At 36.2% G+C, this 15,789-nt stretch overlaps 1 protein-coding gene across 1 annotated transcript in view; it reads right to left on the bottom strand.

Moving 5' to 3' along the window:
* Positions 1-279: 279 nt before the first annotated feature.
* The window catches only part of CPS1 (carbamoyl-phosphate synthase 1), a 119,192-nt gene continuing 103,682 nt past the window's right edge, over positions 280-15,789 (bottom strand). Inside the window, exons 33-38 of the mRNA XM_002812808.4 lie at positions 13,482-13,556; positions 10,436-10,534; positions 3,753-3,812; positions 2,877-2,989; positions 1,543-1,672; positions 280-789 (exon numbers count right to left, since the gene is read on the bottom strand). Of these exons, the coding sequence (XP_002812854.1) occupies positions 691-789; positions 1,543-1,672; positions 2,877-2,989; positions 3,753-3,812; positions 10,436-10,534; positions 13,482-13,556 (576 nt within the window). The 3' untranslated portion in view covers positions 280-690. The remainder of the gene's footprint in view (positions 790-1,542; positions 1,673-2,876; positions 2,990-3,752; positions 3,813-10,435; positions 10,535-13,481; positions 13,557-15,789) is intronic.

Raw genomic sequence — 15,789 nt, 5'->3', positions numbered from 1 at the left:
GTGAGCCGAGATCATGCCACCACACTCCAGCCTGGAGAGCGGGACTCCATCTCAAAAAAAAAAAAAAAAAAGAAAAGAAAAGAAAAGAAATCCATACTCTAAACACCTCTATCACATTTCTCAACTTCAGTATCATGGGAGGGATAATAATATTCCTGGATTAGCCAAATGGGTGAGAATGAGGATCAAAAAAGAAGCAATATACAAACATCACGATGGAAGGTTCATAAATTAAATCTATATTTCATTTTATCAAGTTTTTAGAATATTCTGCCCGTTAAAGTGTCCTGAGTTTGCAGATACTGTTTTAAAAATAGAGTATCTTAAAGTATAGAAAGAGTTCAGAATATAGAACAGCAACTTTTCCTACCTTGATCACCGTTAATCAGCACCATAAAATGTAAAAAGCTACAAATAAGCACACAGGCAAGCCTAGTCCACCAAAAATACGGTATTAGTAAATTGATGAAATCTCATGAAGAGTAAGTAACTTAGGAAGGACTGTACAGTTTTGAAGAAGTGACTGACAATTTAATTGCAAAAGACACAGAATATTAAGGCATAACAAAGTAAACAGAAATAAAGTTTAGGTATCAATATTCATCTCTGGGAAACAAAGTTGTGAATCAGTTCGTTTAGAAAACATGTGGCTCAGGTTGATTTAATAATGGGGCTGGGGTGTCTGCATCCCTATGCTGCTTTTCCAGCACTGTACTGCCTGTAGTGGAAAAGACTCTTGGAGTCCACCTTGCGAGATTTCTGCACAGCTTCAGCAAAAAGTTTGGTCACCTGAAAATATAATGGTAGGAATCAGCACCCTCCATGAAATGAAAGTGAATTTTTAATGAATCAAGACTGAAAAGTCACAAGTGTCTGCCCCCAGTTTTCAAAGGGATATGGGATAAAAGGCATACAAGTTTTTTATTTAATGGAGACTTTCTCCCATGTCTCAGACCTCAGCATGGAAACTTTCTTTTATATCTCAGACGTCGCTGTGAATACTCTTATTTCTCCTCCCATAGGGATTAAAACTGATTCTGGATAAAAAAATAAATATGATAGGCAGAAAGTTAACGAGTCTCCACTCTGTTTCTCCCTGTGATAAATTCGATGGGTCATGTCCAAGTGAAACTGAACATGCCTCGTGCAATCATTTTCTGTGAATTGAACAAGCACTTGTGCTACATCTGGACCATCATTAACCTGTTGCTTTTATATGGTGGCTTTCATTTAGAAACAATGAAATAAAAGTTTGTATCTTTATTCCATGTCATGCTGTCACTTTTTATTCAAAGGATAATGGTAAGGAGAGCACCATGGCCATTCATGGCCTTTGATTATCTCAATTGCTTGATCACCAACTGTCCCATTTAAGCCATGAGCTACCATGTTAGCATCATTATTTTAGATTATTAAAAATTCCTCTCTATTCTGAAAGTTACAAAGAGGGGAAAAGAGAGATGTGCATCTACTAATTATACTCTTAAGGGAGGCACAGAAATAAAACTCCCCTCCAGTCTATATCCAAGGAAAAGACTATACCTGAAAATTAGTGAGGAGAGGGATTCCACTATCAACAGCTGTCCTCCGAATCACATAATTATCATGGACAAATTTAGTGTTGTTGTTGGGAAGGTTAATCACTAGGTCAATGCTGCCATCTCTAATCAATCTGGAAAAATAAACAAAAACTTGTAGACGACAAAGCATATTTTATAGTTAGTTTATAAAATACTAACATAAATTGCTCTCTTAGCCATTCAAGTCAATGCCACGCTGAGTTGACTGCCATCTGCCCTCCTCTATTGCTAAGTAGACGTTTAAATTACACTTATATAAGGATTATATTGTGTTCTTGAAGGAATTCTGGTGCAAGTCTAATGGAATGCAGATGTTTGTTTTCTCTTTAAAATGCTATCTGTTCACTCATTAAGAATTGATAATTTGATAGATATTTACTTGTTTTTTAAAAAGAAGTGATCCCTCCACCATTGAATGCCCTTTCACTCCCATGCTCCCACTCCCACATTAACTCTATTGCCTCCTAAGTAGTGCTAATTATTGTTTTACAATGCCCCAAACAAGGAGCTATTGCATCCTTGGAATCCTGCTAAGGTTTGAACTCAATGCCATTATTTTATTAAAGTGATAATAATTTATATGTTGGCTTCTCAAGAATGCTAACAAATAACATATTGAATAGAATGGCACAGCCATTCTGTAGGCTGTACTATCTTAAAATAGTAGAGAATTATCTCCCATGCACTTATGCCACGTAGATCTTTAAGGGTTGATGCAGTGGTATTCCTGAAGATTCATACAATCTGCTGAAATAAAATGTCTTACAAAATCTAATGATGACATGGTCTAAGGCATAAAAACCTGGTCAAGGAATGACCAATTAGGTAATCCAATGGATGACATCATTACAGTACTCAACATAGGTTCCTGTATGTAGTAAGTGCCCAACAAATTGATTTATTATGCACAACCTTAGTGAAATATAGCTGGTCATCTTATACTTGACATACTTATCTATACACAATATAAGTTTGACATGAAATTTTATCTATACACAATATAAGTTTGACATGAAATATAAAGTGCTGCATTACATTCTTCATGCTCTCACTTGTTTCCATCAAGGAAAGTATCCTTACTAAGAAGTATTTTGAAACACGTTTCATATCACCACGTACACATGACGTTATATATTCCATAGTAATGGAGAGTGAAGCTTGACAATCATCCACAAATGTATTCATTTTTAAATTTGTTTTAAAAGACTTGCAATCAAGTAAGGTGAACTATTCATATACTGGTTCTCAAAGTTAATCCTCTAAATTATTTCAGAAAACAGTATGCCTAGTTCTTACTTTCTGATGGAAGAGAGGCCGGGATTCTGTCCTTCTTGAGATGGCCATGCCACTGGGGTGGCAGGGACATTGTTGGCATTGAGCCAGTCTGATGTGGCTTCCGTGGCAAACAGCTGCATTTAAAATGAAAAAATCAATTACCGTATCACAGTGATTTCTTATTTTTATGGAACATGTAATTTAAAACATAAAGAAGAAGAAATTGCTGAACATCAGAAGTAGTATAGTGCCATGGATAGAGACTTGGACTCAGAGTCCAGAGGCATGGGCACTTTAAATATTTTTTATATATTTGCAGTGATTTAAAAAACTTAACCTCAATTTTATTTGCATTTCCATTTTAATAATTATACATTTAATTTGAATTTAATAATTCAATGACAATTTCTCATAAATTTAATAATTTCTCAATTATTCATGGCTAATTCCTTATTAGCAGGTCAACAAATCCCCATGGCCACAGGTCCATCATAAGCCTTGGGAATAATTTTGTTTTACTCAACCAGGCTTTGTGTGGAGGTATTCACTGCAAAGAAGTTTTGCCTGTAACTGTCACAGCTAGAATCTATAACCTCATATGAAAACAAAAAAAGGAAAAACATATGGAAATGTATTGGAACTTTGTCTCAATTGTGCTTAAGCTAAACTTTCTCAGTTTTTAGCTGGCAACTTCTATTGAATTTGTGGTAATTTTGTTAAAAGTTAATACCAGTCTTTTTAATGATTTTACTCTAAGTTTTGAAACTACCAAGTTAGTTAAACCTTTCATATCAAAAGGACATATTTTGGGCTATTTCTTTTCCAATATTCTGCAATATTTTGATTTGTGGACAGATTCCATGCTGACAGAAAACAACTTAAAACTAATGAACATACCTTGAAACCTTCATTGTGTAATTGTTCAGCCACACCAAGGAATCTTGGCCGGAATGATTGCTGAAAAGGAATTTCACAAAATTCACTTTTTAGATATACATGCTCTTCATTTAGTAATATGCAATATGGTATTTCCTTACAACATCTTAAAAGACAATGTTACATTTTGCCGGATGCTTTATATTAAAAAATGACAAGTTTTATCCTTTTAACCTTCTATGGTGAGTGTGAGTTTTCGCTATATCCCAATGTCAATGAAATTCCATCCACATTATTTTGATCCCTGCTTTTCACCTTGTTCTTAACTCCTTTTATTCTCTATTTAATCCACTTGGTCTTTGTAAGTTCAGATCCACTCCAGTTCTACAAGAATCCTTTTCCTGGTTAGGGAGGACTTAAAAGATGTGTGGGTTAGGAGCCAGTACCGAGTCAGGCTAGCTGTTCTGCCTATTCAACCTGCTCTTATTTCTTTCTTTCTTTTTTTTTTTTTTTTTTTGAGATGGGGTTTTTTGCTCTTGTTGCCCAGGCTGGAGTGCAATGGCATGATCTTGGCTCACCACAACCTCCGCCTCCCGGGTTCAAGCGATTCTCCTGCCTCAGCCTCCCGAGTAGCTGGAATTACAGGCATCCACCACCACGCCCAGCTAATTTTGTATTTTTAGCAGAGACAGGGTTTCTCCATGTTGGTCAGGCTGGTCTCAAACTCCCGACCTCAGGTGATCTGCCCACCTCAGCCTCCCAAAGTGCTGGGATTACAGGCATGAGCCACTGCACCCAGGCTCAACTTGCTCTTATTTCTAAGTTCTAATTTTGTACTTCTCTTCAATAACTAGGCCATTTTCCTAGTAGCTTATGCACTAGTCCCTGCAATAACTCAATCTTTGGAACTCATTTTTTCATTTACTCTGAGGCAATAAAAAGTTGTAGCTAAAGAATGAGCTCTAAAGTCAGCTGCATTTCAAATCCTGGCTTTCACCATTCACTAGTGGTATGAGCTTCAAAAAGTTAATGTCTTTTCCTTCATTTCTTCATTTCAAAAACGGTGATGACAATAGTATTATTTCAACTTTTTGAGGCTGCACACCTTATTAAACTGTGTGACCTTGAATATCTTACTTAACAACTCTACAATGCAGTTTCCTCATCCGTTAAACAGGAATGGTAACAGTTCTTACGTTAGTATGAGTATTCAATAAACTAATCTAGAAGTAAGCACTACTTAAGTGTTACTACTATAATTTAGCACAGTTACTTGCCTATTAATAGTTCTTAATAAATATTATTATAATTACAATAATTGTTTTTTCAGCTCCCCTAAAAACTAGATTCCTGCCCTTACATCCTAGTTTCCAAGCGTGGGTTCCTCTACCCACGATTACACTTACAACCCAAACCGACTGCCCCCTCATTTATATGCATTTCATTTCCACACAGGCTTCCCTAATGCTCATGTCACTGTTCATATATTTTCCTGCAGTCCATTGCTGTGTCTTTCCTAGGACCCCAGGTGGACCTGTCTTGTGTCCAGCCCCTACCTTCCCTGGATTCCTGACCATTGCCATCAGGAGTTCGCTAGTTCTGAACATACTTCCTGTGATCAAGAGCTAGTGTTTGCAAGATAGTGGTCAGAATGAAAGAAAACAACACTAGGTGACCTACCCAAAGATCAAACCCTGACCTTGACTTCATTAACATGAGTGTCTGAGTAACTGAGCTGGCGTATTTAAAATCATACACTGTTAAAAACATATCCATTCTTCTTTAAATAGGAACATTCTTGTTGGTTTCCCTTGTAAAAAGGTTTTAAACAGATGACATGAGCTGGTTACTTCAGCAAATGTCTTGTAATCTGTTTATAAACCATATTAGTTATGGCTGGAAAAAATCAAATGATCTTATTTCAGAGTCAGAAACTAAGAACTGTGACAATAAAACACATATGATCCTTGCACAATTTTGATAATGTTTAGCCCATAACACCCCCTAATATTTACTTGCAGAGTATTTCTGAGCACAGATCTAAATCCTAAGAAAAGACCCCAAAGACTACGTTCAAATATAAAATTCTTTCAGATTCTGGCCCTCTCAATCCCAGAACTGCAGTTTTATAAGAGGAAACTATTGGCAAATAGAAAAGATAAATGTAACTGGATGAATTTCAGCTGAGGCAGGCTCAGGGGTTATTCATGACTGCCTTATAGAACATGAATTGTAACCATGCCCAGGACAGTAGCTTTTCATTTCCACTTAGGACCAAACAGAAAGAAATGAGCTTAGATGCAAGAAGCTCATGGTTAGACATAAAAGAAAAAAACAAGTAAAAAATTAGAGAATAACTCTTAGTGACATCAGGACAATTGGTTAGACAGAAGAATAAGACAATTCGTTTCATTCTCCTCAGAAAAGGCAAAGGGCTAAAATTGATGGCATATAAATGTTTTTTTCATGTTTTAAGATTCCTTTGTATATAACAAATATATATGAAATGTCCAAAATGAACTTCTGAATGTTGTTAAATACCCCTAACATGGAACATTACATTGTGACCCTATGCTAAACACAGAATAGACCTCAGTAAGTACCAAATCACATTAGAAGGCTCAGCATAATGATCTCCAACACTTACTAATTGATACATTAATCATGCACTCAACTTTTCTCAATCTTTTATACTTTCCCCTAGCAAAAATTCCCTGATAATATGTTTGACAATAATAAGTGCTAACATAACTTTTAACCAGGTTTCTAAAGTACCATTGCTCAAGTAGAGTGGTTCTCAAATTGTGGTCCCTGGCAGAGCAGCATCAGCATTACCTGAGAATTTATTAAAAATATGAAAATTTGAAACCCACCCCAGATCTGTTGAATCAGGAACTCTGGGGGTGGATCCTAGCAATTTGTTGTTTTACAAACCCTCCAGGTGATTTTGATGCATACTTAAGTTTGAGAAAGGGGGGAATAGGGGATAGGAAGACTATCCTTCACTCATTGTGTAATATGAAGTCAAGATTGCATTAACCTTGGCTAAAATCACCATGAAAAACGTTGAGGGAGGAGTACTAGAATGTAATTTTTTTCTTTGCCATTTTAAAGTAAAATAAGTCAGCAAGTCCTCTAAGACCTGCAGACACCAGGCAGAACCTCATTATGGAGCTGTTTCAGTGTTGTCCCCCAGATGGAAAAGATAAATATCCAACATGACAGCATTGACAGTTCCCAGCCAGGAAACCACTCTACCTTCTGGTCTGGGTGTTGGCTTCCATAGGCACATTATAAACTTCTATCAAACATGTATTGAACACTTGTGACACATAAAACAGCCTCTCTACAAAAAGAAATTACAGCTGTCAGCTTGCATCTGAGTAGCCTCAGATTTAAAAGCTGATTGAAAATACCTGTGTAAGAAACAATTTGTTATGAAAGGTGAAAAGTACAAGCTGATTTATTTTCTTGGAAATGTTTATAAAGAAGACAGTCCCTTAAAAGTGAAAAATATATATATTTCCTCCAATGATCATTTTCACATTTATCCAACTCCTGGCTACAGAAAAGAAAGCCAAGTTAATACTATGTGATGCCTGTGGATTCTACGGGGACTTCTGGATTGACAACTTTATGGTTGTTCCTAATGATTCCATATTAAAGATAAAAGGTTATTTATGTCACTTGGAGTTGTCTTTTCAAATAAAATGCTTGCTTTGTGTTTCTGAGCGATGCTGAAGCGCAGATGTCAGATTGGTACTTGCCACTCCACAAGCATCACTGAATAGCCCAATCAGAGAGGAAAACACAGTGAGTGCTCTTGATCTACTCTGGAGTAAATCATTTATTGTTAAAGGGTCTTCCAGAAAACTTCAAAACAAGGCAGATTGCCTACTCATGGCAACTAAAAATACATCCTAATGCGATGAAAGGTGGCTAGAAATATTACAGGAAAATCAAAGATGATTTTTGTTGCCACATAAACCTGTGTTATGCCTTTCTTATGTTAGAAATGCCTTGGTAGAGACACAGGGCACGTAATAGATTGAGAAGAATCCTTTGACAAAATCTATATCTTGATTCTTTTATCGTAAGTCCTAGTTATAAGATTGATGTTATGAATATTTCAAACTTCCCAGGTACTTTGACCCGTTGGATTTAACTTTGGAACACCAGAAACAGAGAGTCTGTATGTGTAAAGGAGTAGGGTGGGAAAGAGAGAAGAAATTTAAAAGTTAGAAAGACTGCCATATAACAAGTTCTCTTGGAACTTCATAACATAACTCACCTCCAACTAGATGCCTTCCATTGGATTTACTATCCCTAACCCCCATTTATATATTAGCAGTCCTTTTTTGTGCTATTTTTCAGTTCTAACTTAATATATCCAAAAGTGTTTATATGAGTTCTTCTGACCAAGTAGGATCACGTTAAATAAAATGTTTTATAAAAGTACAATGTATCCTAAAATATGGAACCCTAATTACTTTATCCACAATTGCTATGAAGCTGCGGTAAAAAGTTGAGATTAGATTTGACCCCATACTAACTAAGAAGTAGTCAAGTAAGTTTTATAGCTATTAACTCTCTATTTAGTATATTCTGTCATGCTTTTTCAGTTTATCAGACTAAGCATTTTTAAAAACACCGTGAATGAAAATCGTACACATAGTAATGAAGAAACTATGCATTAGCCGATCAATTTTACCATGGCTGTAAATATTTTGTTAAGTATAATTTTATTAAGTATTCTTTAAGTACTTTTAAATATATATTTTAATCTGTGTCTGTATGCTCTCATGTGCAGAAAGTTCTTCGCAACAACTCATGTAGCTGCTAGAACATTTATTTCTTTAAAAAGGAAAGCATTGAGAGGTAGATTTTCAATAGCCAGCTCTCACTGCTTTAAGAAAACATTGTTTTTTCTAACAAACCCTTTTTTCCCCTACAAAGCAAAATTCTGTCCACTAATGCCAAAATTATGCAAATACTTCATAGGGATCAAATTAATTTTTGCTTCACATTTCCCTGCAGCACTAGAACCAAACAAGGCACAATTTTATACATCACTGCCTTCTTAAAGTGGCATTTTAAAATGTTAGCACTATTATGATTAGATGTGAAGATGTGGACTAAGGGCATGGTCTCCTCTGAATGCCCCCAGGTCTCACATTAAACTTTAAGCCATAACTGGAAGTTGGGCAAATATTCTCCTACTTGGGACTTAACAATACTTAATACCCATTTATAACGTGATGAGTCTATCATATGGTGTGATTTGTCTCTAAACTGCCATTAAGCTTCACAATTGCAAGTCATCTTGTTAGCCTCTGCTCTAACTATTCACCATCGTCCTTCTGGTACCTTTACAAAGCAAAATCCCAAGTTACTCTTTGCAGAAACTTCTCCAAAGCCACTACCTGTATAGTCTCCAGAGTCTAATTTGCTAATATTAAGACACCCTAATGAGACGGAACCTAAAATAATCACCCACTGGCTTGAGAATACCTAGTACTGTTCTAATTATATTTTTATTGATTTTTATGTAGCCATGCAGAGTTTGAGCTTATTAAAAGCACAGCAGGGATATTATATAAGACCATTTGTTGTTTTTTTATAGGACCCAAGAATTACTAATCTCAAACAAAAATGAATGACCAGTTGGGAAGCCTCTAGTATTTTTTCAGGAAATTTATAAACAGGACAGTTTGTACATTCTTGCAATTAGTAATAGTAATAAAAGTAGTTCCAAATAGTAATAAAAAGCATTCCAAATAGTAATAGAAGTTTCCTATCATTTTGCCCTAAGATTTATATTTAACTTACATCAATAAATTGACAATGTGTTTTTTATTGCATAAATATATTCATTTCACCCTACTTTGACCTAGAAGGCTTACCAATGAATAATATTTCAAGAACTTCCACAGTATACTATGAAATAAGCTGACTGTATTAGGCCCATTAAGTCACTACCCTTCAAAAACTTTCTATCTGGAGTGTTAAGTTGAGAAATTTAATCAAATAACATCAATGTATTCAACTTTGAATCCTTGGCATTTAGAAGTGATTGAAATGTGAAGGACTGAATGAATGAAAGGAAGGAAGGGGAGATGGTCAGGAGAGAACAGATATGACTTCCGTTTGAGAAACGTTGGATTTGAGATATTCAAGTGGAGATATCCAGCAGATTGTTGGAAATATGGGATGGCTGAGTATGTAAATTTACAGGTGGTAGTTATAGATAGAAAAGTAGGTACTGTAGACATGGATGAATTGGCAAGGGGGAAAATCAAGAGACAGAGAAATATCAAGAGAAACAGAGGAAGTGAGACCCAACCTCATATAATGCCTATGTTCAGGAACTAAGGATGGAGAGCTAAGAGTAAAACATATAGAAAAGACAAAACCAAAGAATAAGAGATTGATTTTTTAAAGTACCCTGCATCCCATTTAGAACAAATATCCCTTCACTAAAAACATTTTCTTTCTGTCTGTATTTTATTTTTGCATGGGCTGATGCAACAGAAGGCAAAATCAGGAAGCAAATAGAGAACAAATGTCCCTTCCTCCTGTAAGTTGCCATAAACTGAAACGTAAAACAAATCTCCCTTCCTCCGTACCACAATTAACATTCAGCCCTGCCCCTCCCCACTCACCGTGTATGACCATGGGCAAGCACACAGCCACAAACCACTTACCTGGATGCCAATCAGGATGCCTTTCTGGGGTATCTTAAATCCTGTGGAAAGCATTGCCTTTAGGAAGGCTGTATGAATACCTTCACCAAAGCAAGCCACCTGTTTAGACATAAATAAAAAAATTAAAATAGAGGATGCAAAGAATAGTCAACCACTCCTACCAAAAATTAAAATTAAAATACACCCCCCCCAAACACACACACACACGCATAAATGGAAAGTACTTTACTCATAGACTCCTTCTGTAGATTTTATTAATGTTGTCCAAAGACCATGCAATCTGAATCCAGGGATTAAAAGGCTGGCCAGGGCAGATGTATCTTATGTTTTTAATTAAGCATAATGAATGAATAAGCAATTCTTTCTCTATCCAACAACACTCAATGGAGCAACATAACTGGATTCTACTGAGAGTTATTTGGATACAAATCACAGCTTCTGGTCCATAATGTGGTAAGTTTCTGAATGTTAATATGACTTACTGTTTGAATAACTATATGTGTCATATATACTATGCAGCCGTGCATGAATTTACTGGTCAGTAGCAGAAATGCATAACTGCTGAATTGGTTTGGAGTCATTTCATACAGCTTATGAGACAGCCTTCTGAGAAATTTAATAACTCCATGAAAACCTCAAAGGAACCTGTTTTTTGAAAAAATCATTTTCATAAAGTGAACCAAAATATCTTGCTACTAGTCCTGAATACCACAGCCATATGGGGAAAAAACAATTCCAAACAAACTAACATATATAGTAATGTTAGAGTATACAGACGTTCCATTTAGGTTTATGGTAATTGTGCTACAATATAACTACAAGTCAAACAGCCAACATAATTATAGAACAAGTGGTATTTTGAACCTGATAGGACTCAATTCTGCTATGTATATCATCATTTGGTACAGGTACAGAACCACCATTAGAGTAAATACCACTGATGGCTAAATTCATTTCTTAAGCAAATTACCATTTCTGTGCAAGAAAAGTTCTTATGACTACAACCTTCAGCTGGTCACCAGTACATGCGGCTGCTGCTTTTCTCTCCACAGTGAACATTTTACTCAGTCAAGTACTGGGCAACTAACTTGAATAAGGTCAACCTAAGTTAATGAGTTTCAAATTCTACTGAAAAGAATTGAGTAATCCCATCATAGTGCAGATGCAACAGCACAGACGAGGTTTTAAAAATTTTCTACAGAACCATAGAAAGTAGTTAAATGTGCCATTAAAGATTGGGACTAATATCCCCACTTTACCACTAGGAGCGTAAAATGCCCCTTACTTATATCAGTAGCTGGATGTTTATTTAATCCTACAACAAGCCATTTGGACACTGAAAATGTCTCTTTGAAGCATAATTAAGATTTTACTAAGCTAGAATTCTGATTTCAGTAATAAAACAGACCTCATAATATTATACTGTATGACACTTGGAAATATGACTCTTTCAAATAATGGAAGAAGAATTCTCTTTATACTTGAGAAACAGATATAACAAAGGGGAGCTGAATTTCTCATTCTTTCTTATTTTTATATTTCAATAACTCCCATAACATATGTGTGGATGCAGAATGAACATAAGCACTGAAAACAAATTTGCTTTGCTAAAGAAAACAGCATGGGCCAGGTGCGGTGGCTCATGTCTGTAGTGGGTGCATCACCTGAGGTCAGGAGTTCGAGACCAGCCTACCCACAAGGAGAAACACCGTCTCTACTAAAAATACAAAATTAGCCGGGCATGGTGGTGCATGCCTGTAATCCCAGCTACTCGGGAGGTTGAGGCAGGAGAGTCGCTTGAACCCGGGAGGCGGAGGTTGCAATGAGCTGAGATCATGCCACTGCACTCCAGCCTGGGCAACAAGAGCAAGCAAAACTCCGTTTCAAAAAAAAAAAAAAAAAAGGAAGAAAGAAAAAAAAACAGTATGAGGGAAAATAGATCTCTCTCTGATCTGAACCCTGGGCCAGCTAAAATCAGCATTACTAGTAGTAGTGACCATGGGATCAAGAAGAACCTGAAGACTGTCTCCTTAAACCGACTGGAGATGAAACATACATAGCGCCCTCATTTAAAAGTAAGGTTTTTTTGCCCTTAAATTAAAAGAAGCAACAAAGAGACAAAGAGTCCCCTTTCTAAGAGTCCAGATACAAACAGGACAGCCATTTATTCCTGACTGCCTGCCTTCTTGTCTCACTTGGCTTCTCATCACAGATCTTGCTTGTAACCAGGCAACCATATAAAACATCACGTACTTTGTTGCAATTAAGTATTTTCTCCTTTTAGGATTTCCTTACTACCAAGAGGAAACAATGATGGCTCACAGTCTGATATTGCCACTCGGATGTGCACTGATGAGAATCTGAAGGTTGTATCTAGTAAGTCTGTCAAGGGCTAGGTGATTCATAAAATGTCCTGACACTGACATGGAGAGAACTTTCTAGAATCTGACAGCTCTTTACAAGAAACACATTTCACAATCCTAAAGAAACCTTCAGCTGACACAGCCCCAACACAAGTGAAGAGGGACATCCAGTGGCCGATTCCATTATAGTTTTTAGATAATCCCCAGGAGGTTAAAAGTAGTCCTGAAATTTTGTATGTATCTGCAGATTCCACAATGTTTAGGTCTATGATCTTTATAATGCTGTCATTCTCCATATTACTAGCAAAAATAAAATGATCTAATTTCATGGCAGCAAGGCAGGGAATGAGGTGCTGTTACAGAGAGACCTGAGAACCTTTAAATAAAAAGTAGGACACAGAAGATATTTACTTAGATGTCTAGATAAAAACCTGGAAGATGTTCTCATGTGCAAATGAATTAGGAACATGTGTATTATATTCCCATGTTAAAATATAAATAAGAATTTAGACCCTATTCAAAATAGAAGTAAAATGTTTTTTAAATTCAAAATTCATAAGCCCTTTGAGTCTTACTCTGATAGCAGATGTTTTTATTCCCTTTATTTTACTGTATTCAAATCATAAAACCATAGATTTCAAAGTAGATTTAATGAAAGCTTCCATGGATTATTAACTAGTTACCTCTCCGGTGGAAGCCATCTCACATCTCAGAATGGGGTCAGCATCCCTCAACCGGGGCCAGGAAAACATGGGAGCCTGTTGGAAAAAAAAAAGGGGAGAAAAATTATGTGAGGGAAAAGTAGAAAATGAATAAGAGAGGATAAATATATTTAGCGAATCATCTCTCACAGAGTTCACTTAGGCTACAGTAGACATATAAAAAATCTCTTGGGTCCAAGCATCCAACTTGAAAGATAGCTTAAAACTCCATTCCAAGAATTTCTTGAGCTCTTGGCCAAAACTTTAGGTTAAATAATCACAAATTAATTCTGTAAATAGGGCCCCTGAGACCAGTCTGGACCAGTGTTTCTAATCTGGCCCATGCATATTCCTATTGGAATGATTTCAAAGTCCACTGGGCATTGATCTCTCCAGACAGAGTTCAAACACATTTTTTCTCTTTGATAGGCTTTGGAAACATTCCTCTTATTGTTCTGATCATTTGAACTTGCAACAAGCCACCTTGCCAGAAATGGCTGTCTGTAAGCCAGCTTCTGAGACATTAAACTGTTGTTGACACCTCTTAAAAGCTTTGAAAAACATTCTGCTTGGAAACACTTTTGTGCAGAACTTTCATATGAACTAGAGTATAGGAGTGCCTCCTTTTCATTTATTTTACTGATGCAATTCATGAAAAACTAAGTTCTTGTTTCTTGCTGTATGTCCACTTATCTGGTACATGGAGGAATTTTATCAATTCTTCCATTGATTCTGGCATCCAATCTAAATTATGATGGAAATTCTAGCTTGGGAGTCATTTCACTGGATCATCTTGGTCAAGTTACATATTTCTGCACTTCAGCTTCCCTATTTCCCCATCTGTTGATACCCATTAGCCTCACTAGGACTATTAAGATTGACAACGAATAAGTAATTTGAAAAAAACTAAGATTTATATACAATGCTAACTAGGGAATGAGTAAGCTAGAAGATACAGTGCATTTAAAAAATGCATGTCTACCTGTAATCCCAGCACTTTGGGAGGCCGAGGCAGGGGGATCACCTGAGGTCAGGAGTTTAAGACCAGCCTTGCCAACATGGCAAAACCCCATCTCTACTAAAAATACAAAAATTAGCTGGGCGTGTTGGCATGTGCCTGTAATCCCAGCTACTTGTGGGGCTGAGGGGGAGAATCGCTTGAACCCGGAAGGCAGATGTGGCAGTGAGCTGAGATCATGGCACTGCACTCCAGCCAGGGTGATAGGGCAAGACTCCATCTCAAAAAAAAAAAAAAAAAAAAAAATGCGTATCTATCCATCAATATTATTTTTAGTTAAAAATTCATATATCAATTAACTAAAAGAAATAAGCATACTCCTATAACTATGAATAAAGAAACATGAACTTAAAATCCATATATAGAATCTCCAGTGGAAAAAAATATTCTTCAGTGACTACTACTCGTTGGTCTCAAAAAAAATTTCTCTATTTTTCTACTAAAAGATTTAACAATATACGTTTGTGTCACAGTCTCCATGAATAAAATGTCACCCCTCCTCCCAACATAAAAAGTCACATTCCATCTCAATGCACTATAAAATTCAAGGCATCCTACATTATCAGCTTAAACAAGATTAATACAGATTTTTTAATTCACAGCTTCAACTTAAAGTTCCCATCATAGAAGTCAAAAGCCCAAGTCTGAGCTGTAACACAATGATGGTTGAGGTCACTAGTACATATAGGAACAGAAACCTTTTGAAAACATCGGAAATTTGTCAATTTTACATAAATATATCAATATTAATGTTATATAAATATATTAATATTAATCTCATTGTGCTCTTCATCTGCATAATTCAAATACGTTTATGTATCACTAATCCTCATGCCTGTCCAGCCAAGTAGTTAAAGGTCATAATTCTGTGCACCATCATACTGATGCAGCTAGGAGATCACAATGGCTTTATTATTAAGGTATTATTTAAAATACACATATGTATTGGAAATTAGTGAACGAACTTTAAATTTTCCTGGTCACTCTTTATAAAGGTGTCATCAATTTCAACAACCTCACAGCACCATATACAGCAACAGCTGTCTCAATTTTTCAAATGGAAAAATCATGCCACTGAAGAAAATATGTACTAAGCAAAGTGGTCAGTGTGGTAGGAACTTAATCAACCCCACAGGCTAACCCTTTTTACAAAAGTCATGTAAGAGTTGGCACAATTCAAGCTTTATCCTAACAAAGTCTGTCCTGGATTTCTATTTACCAGCTAAACTAGCATCATCATGTGTCAGCTGCATAAAAAGCTTGTAATTCACT

This window comes from Pongo abelii, chromosome 11 (genome assembly GCF_028885655.2).
Source record: "Pongo abelii isolate AG06213 chromosome 11, NHGRI_mPonAbe1-v2.0_pri, whole genome shotgun sequence".
NCBI lineage: Eukaryota > Metazoa > Chordata > Mammalia > Primates > Hominidae > Pongo > Pongo abelii.
Note: the sequence above shows the minus strand (reverse complement) of the source record. Positions and strands in the feature narration are given on the sequence as shown.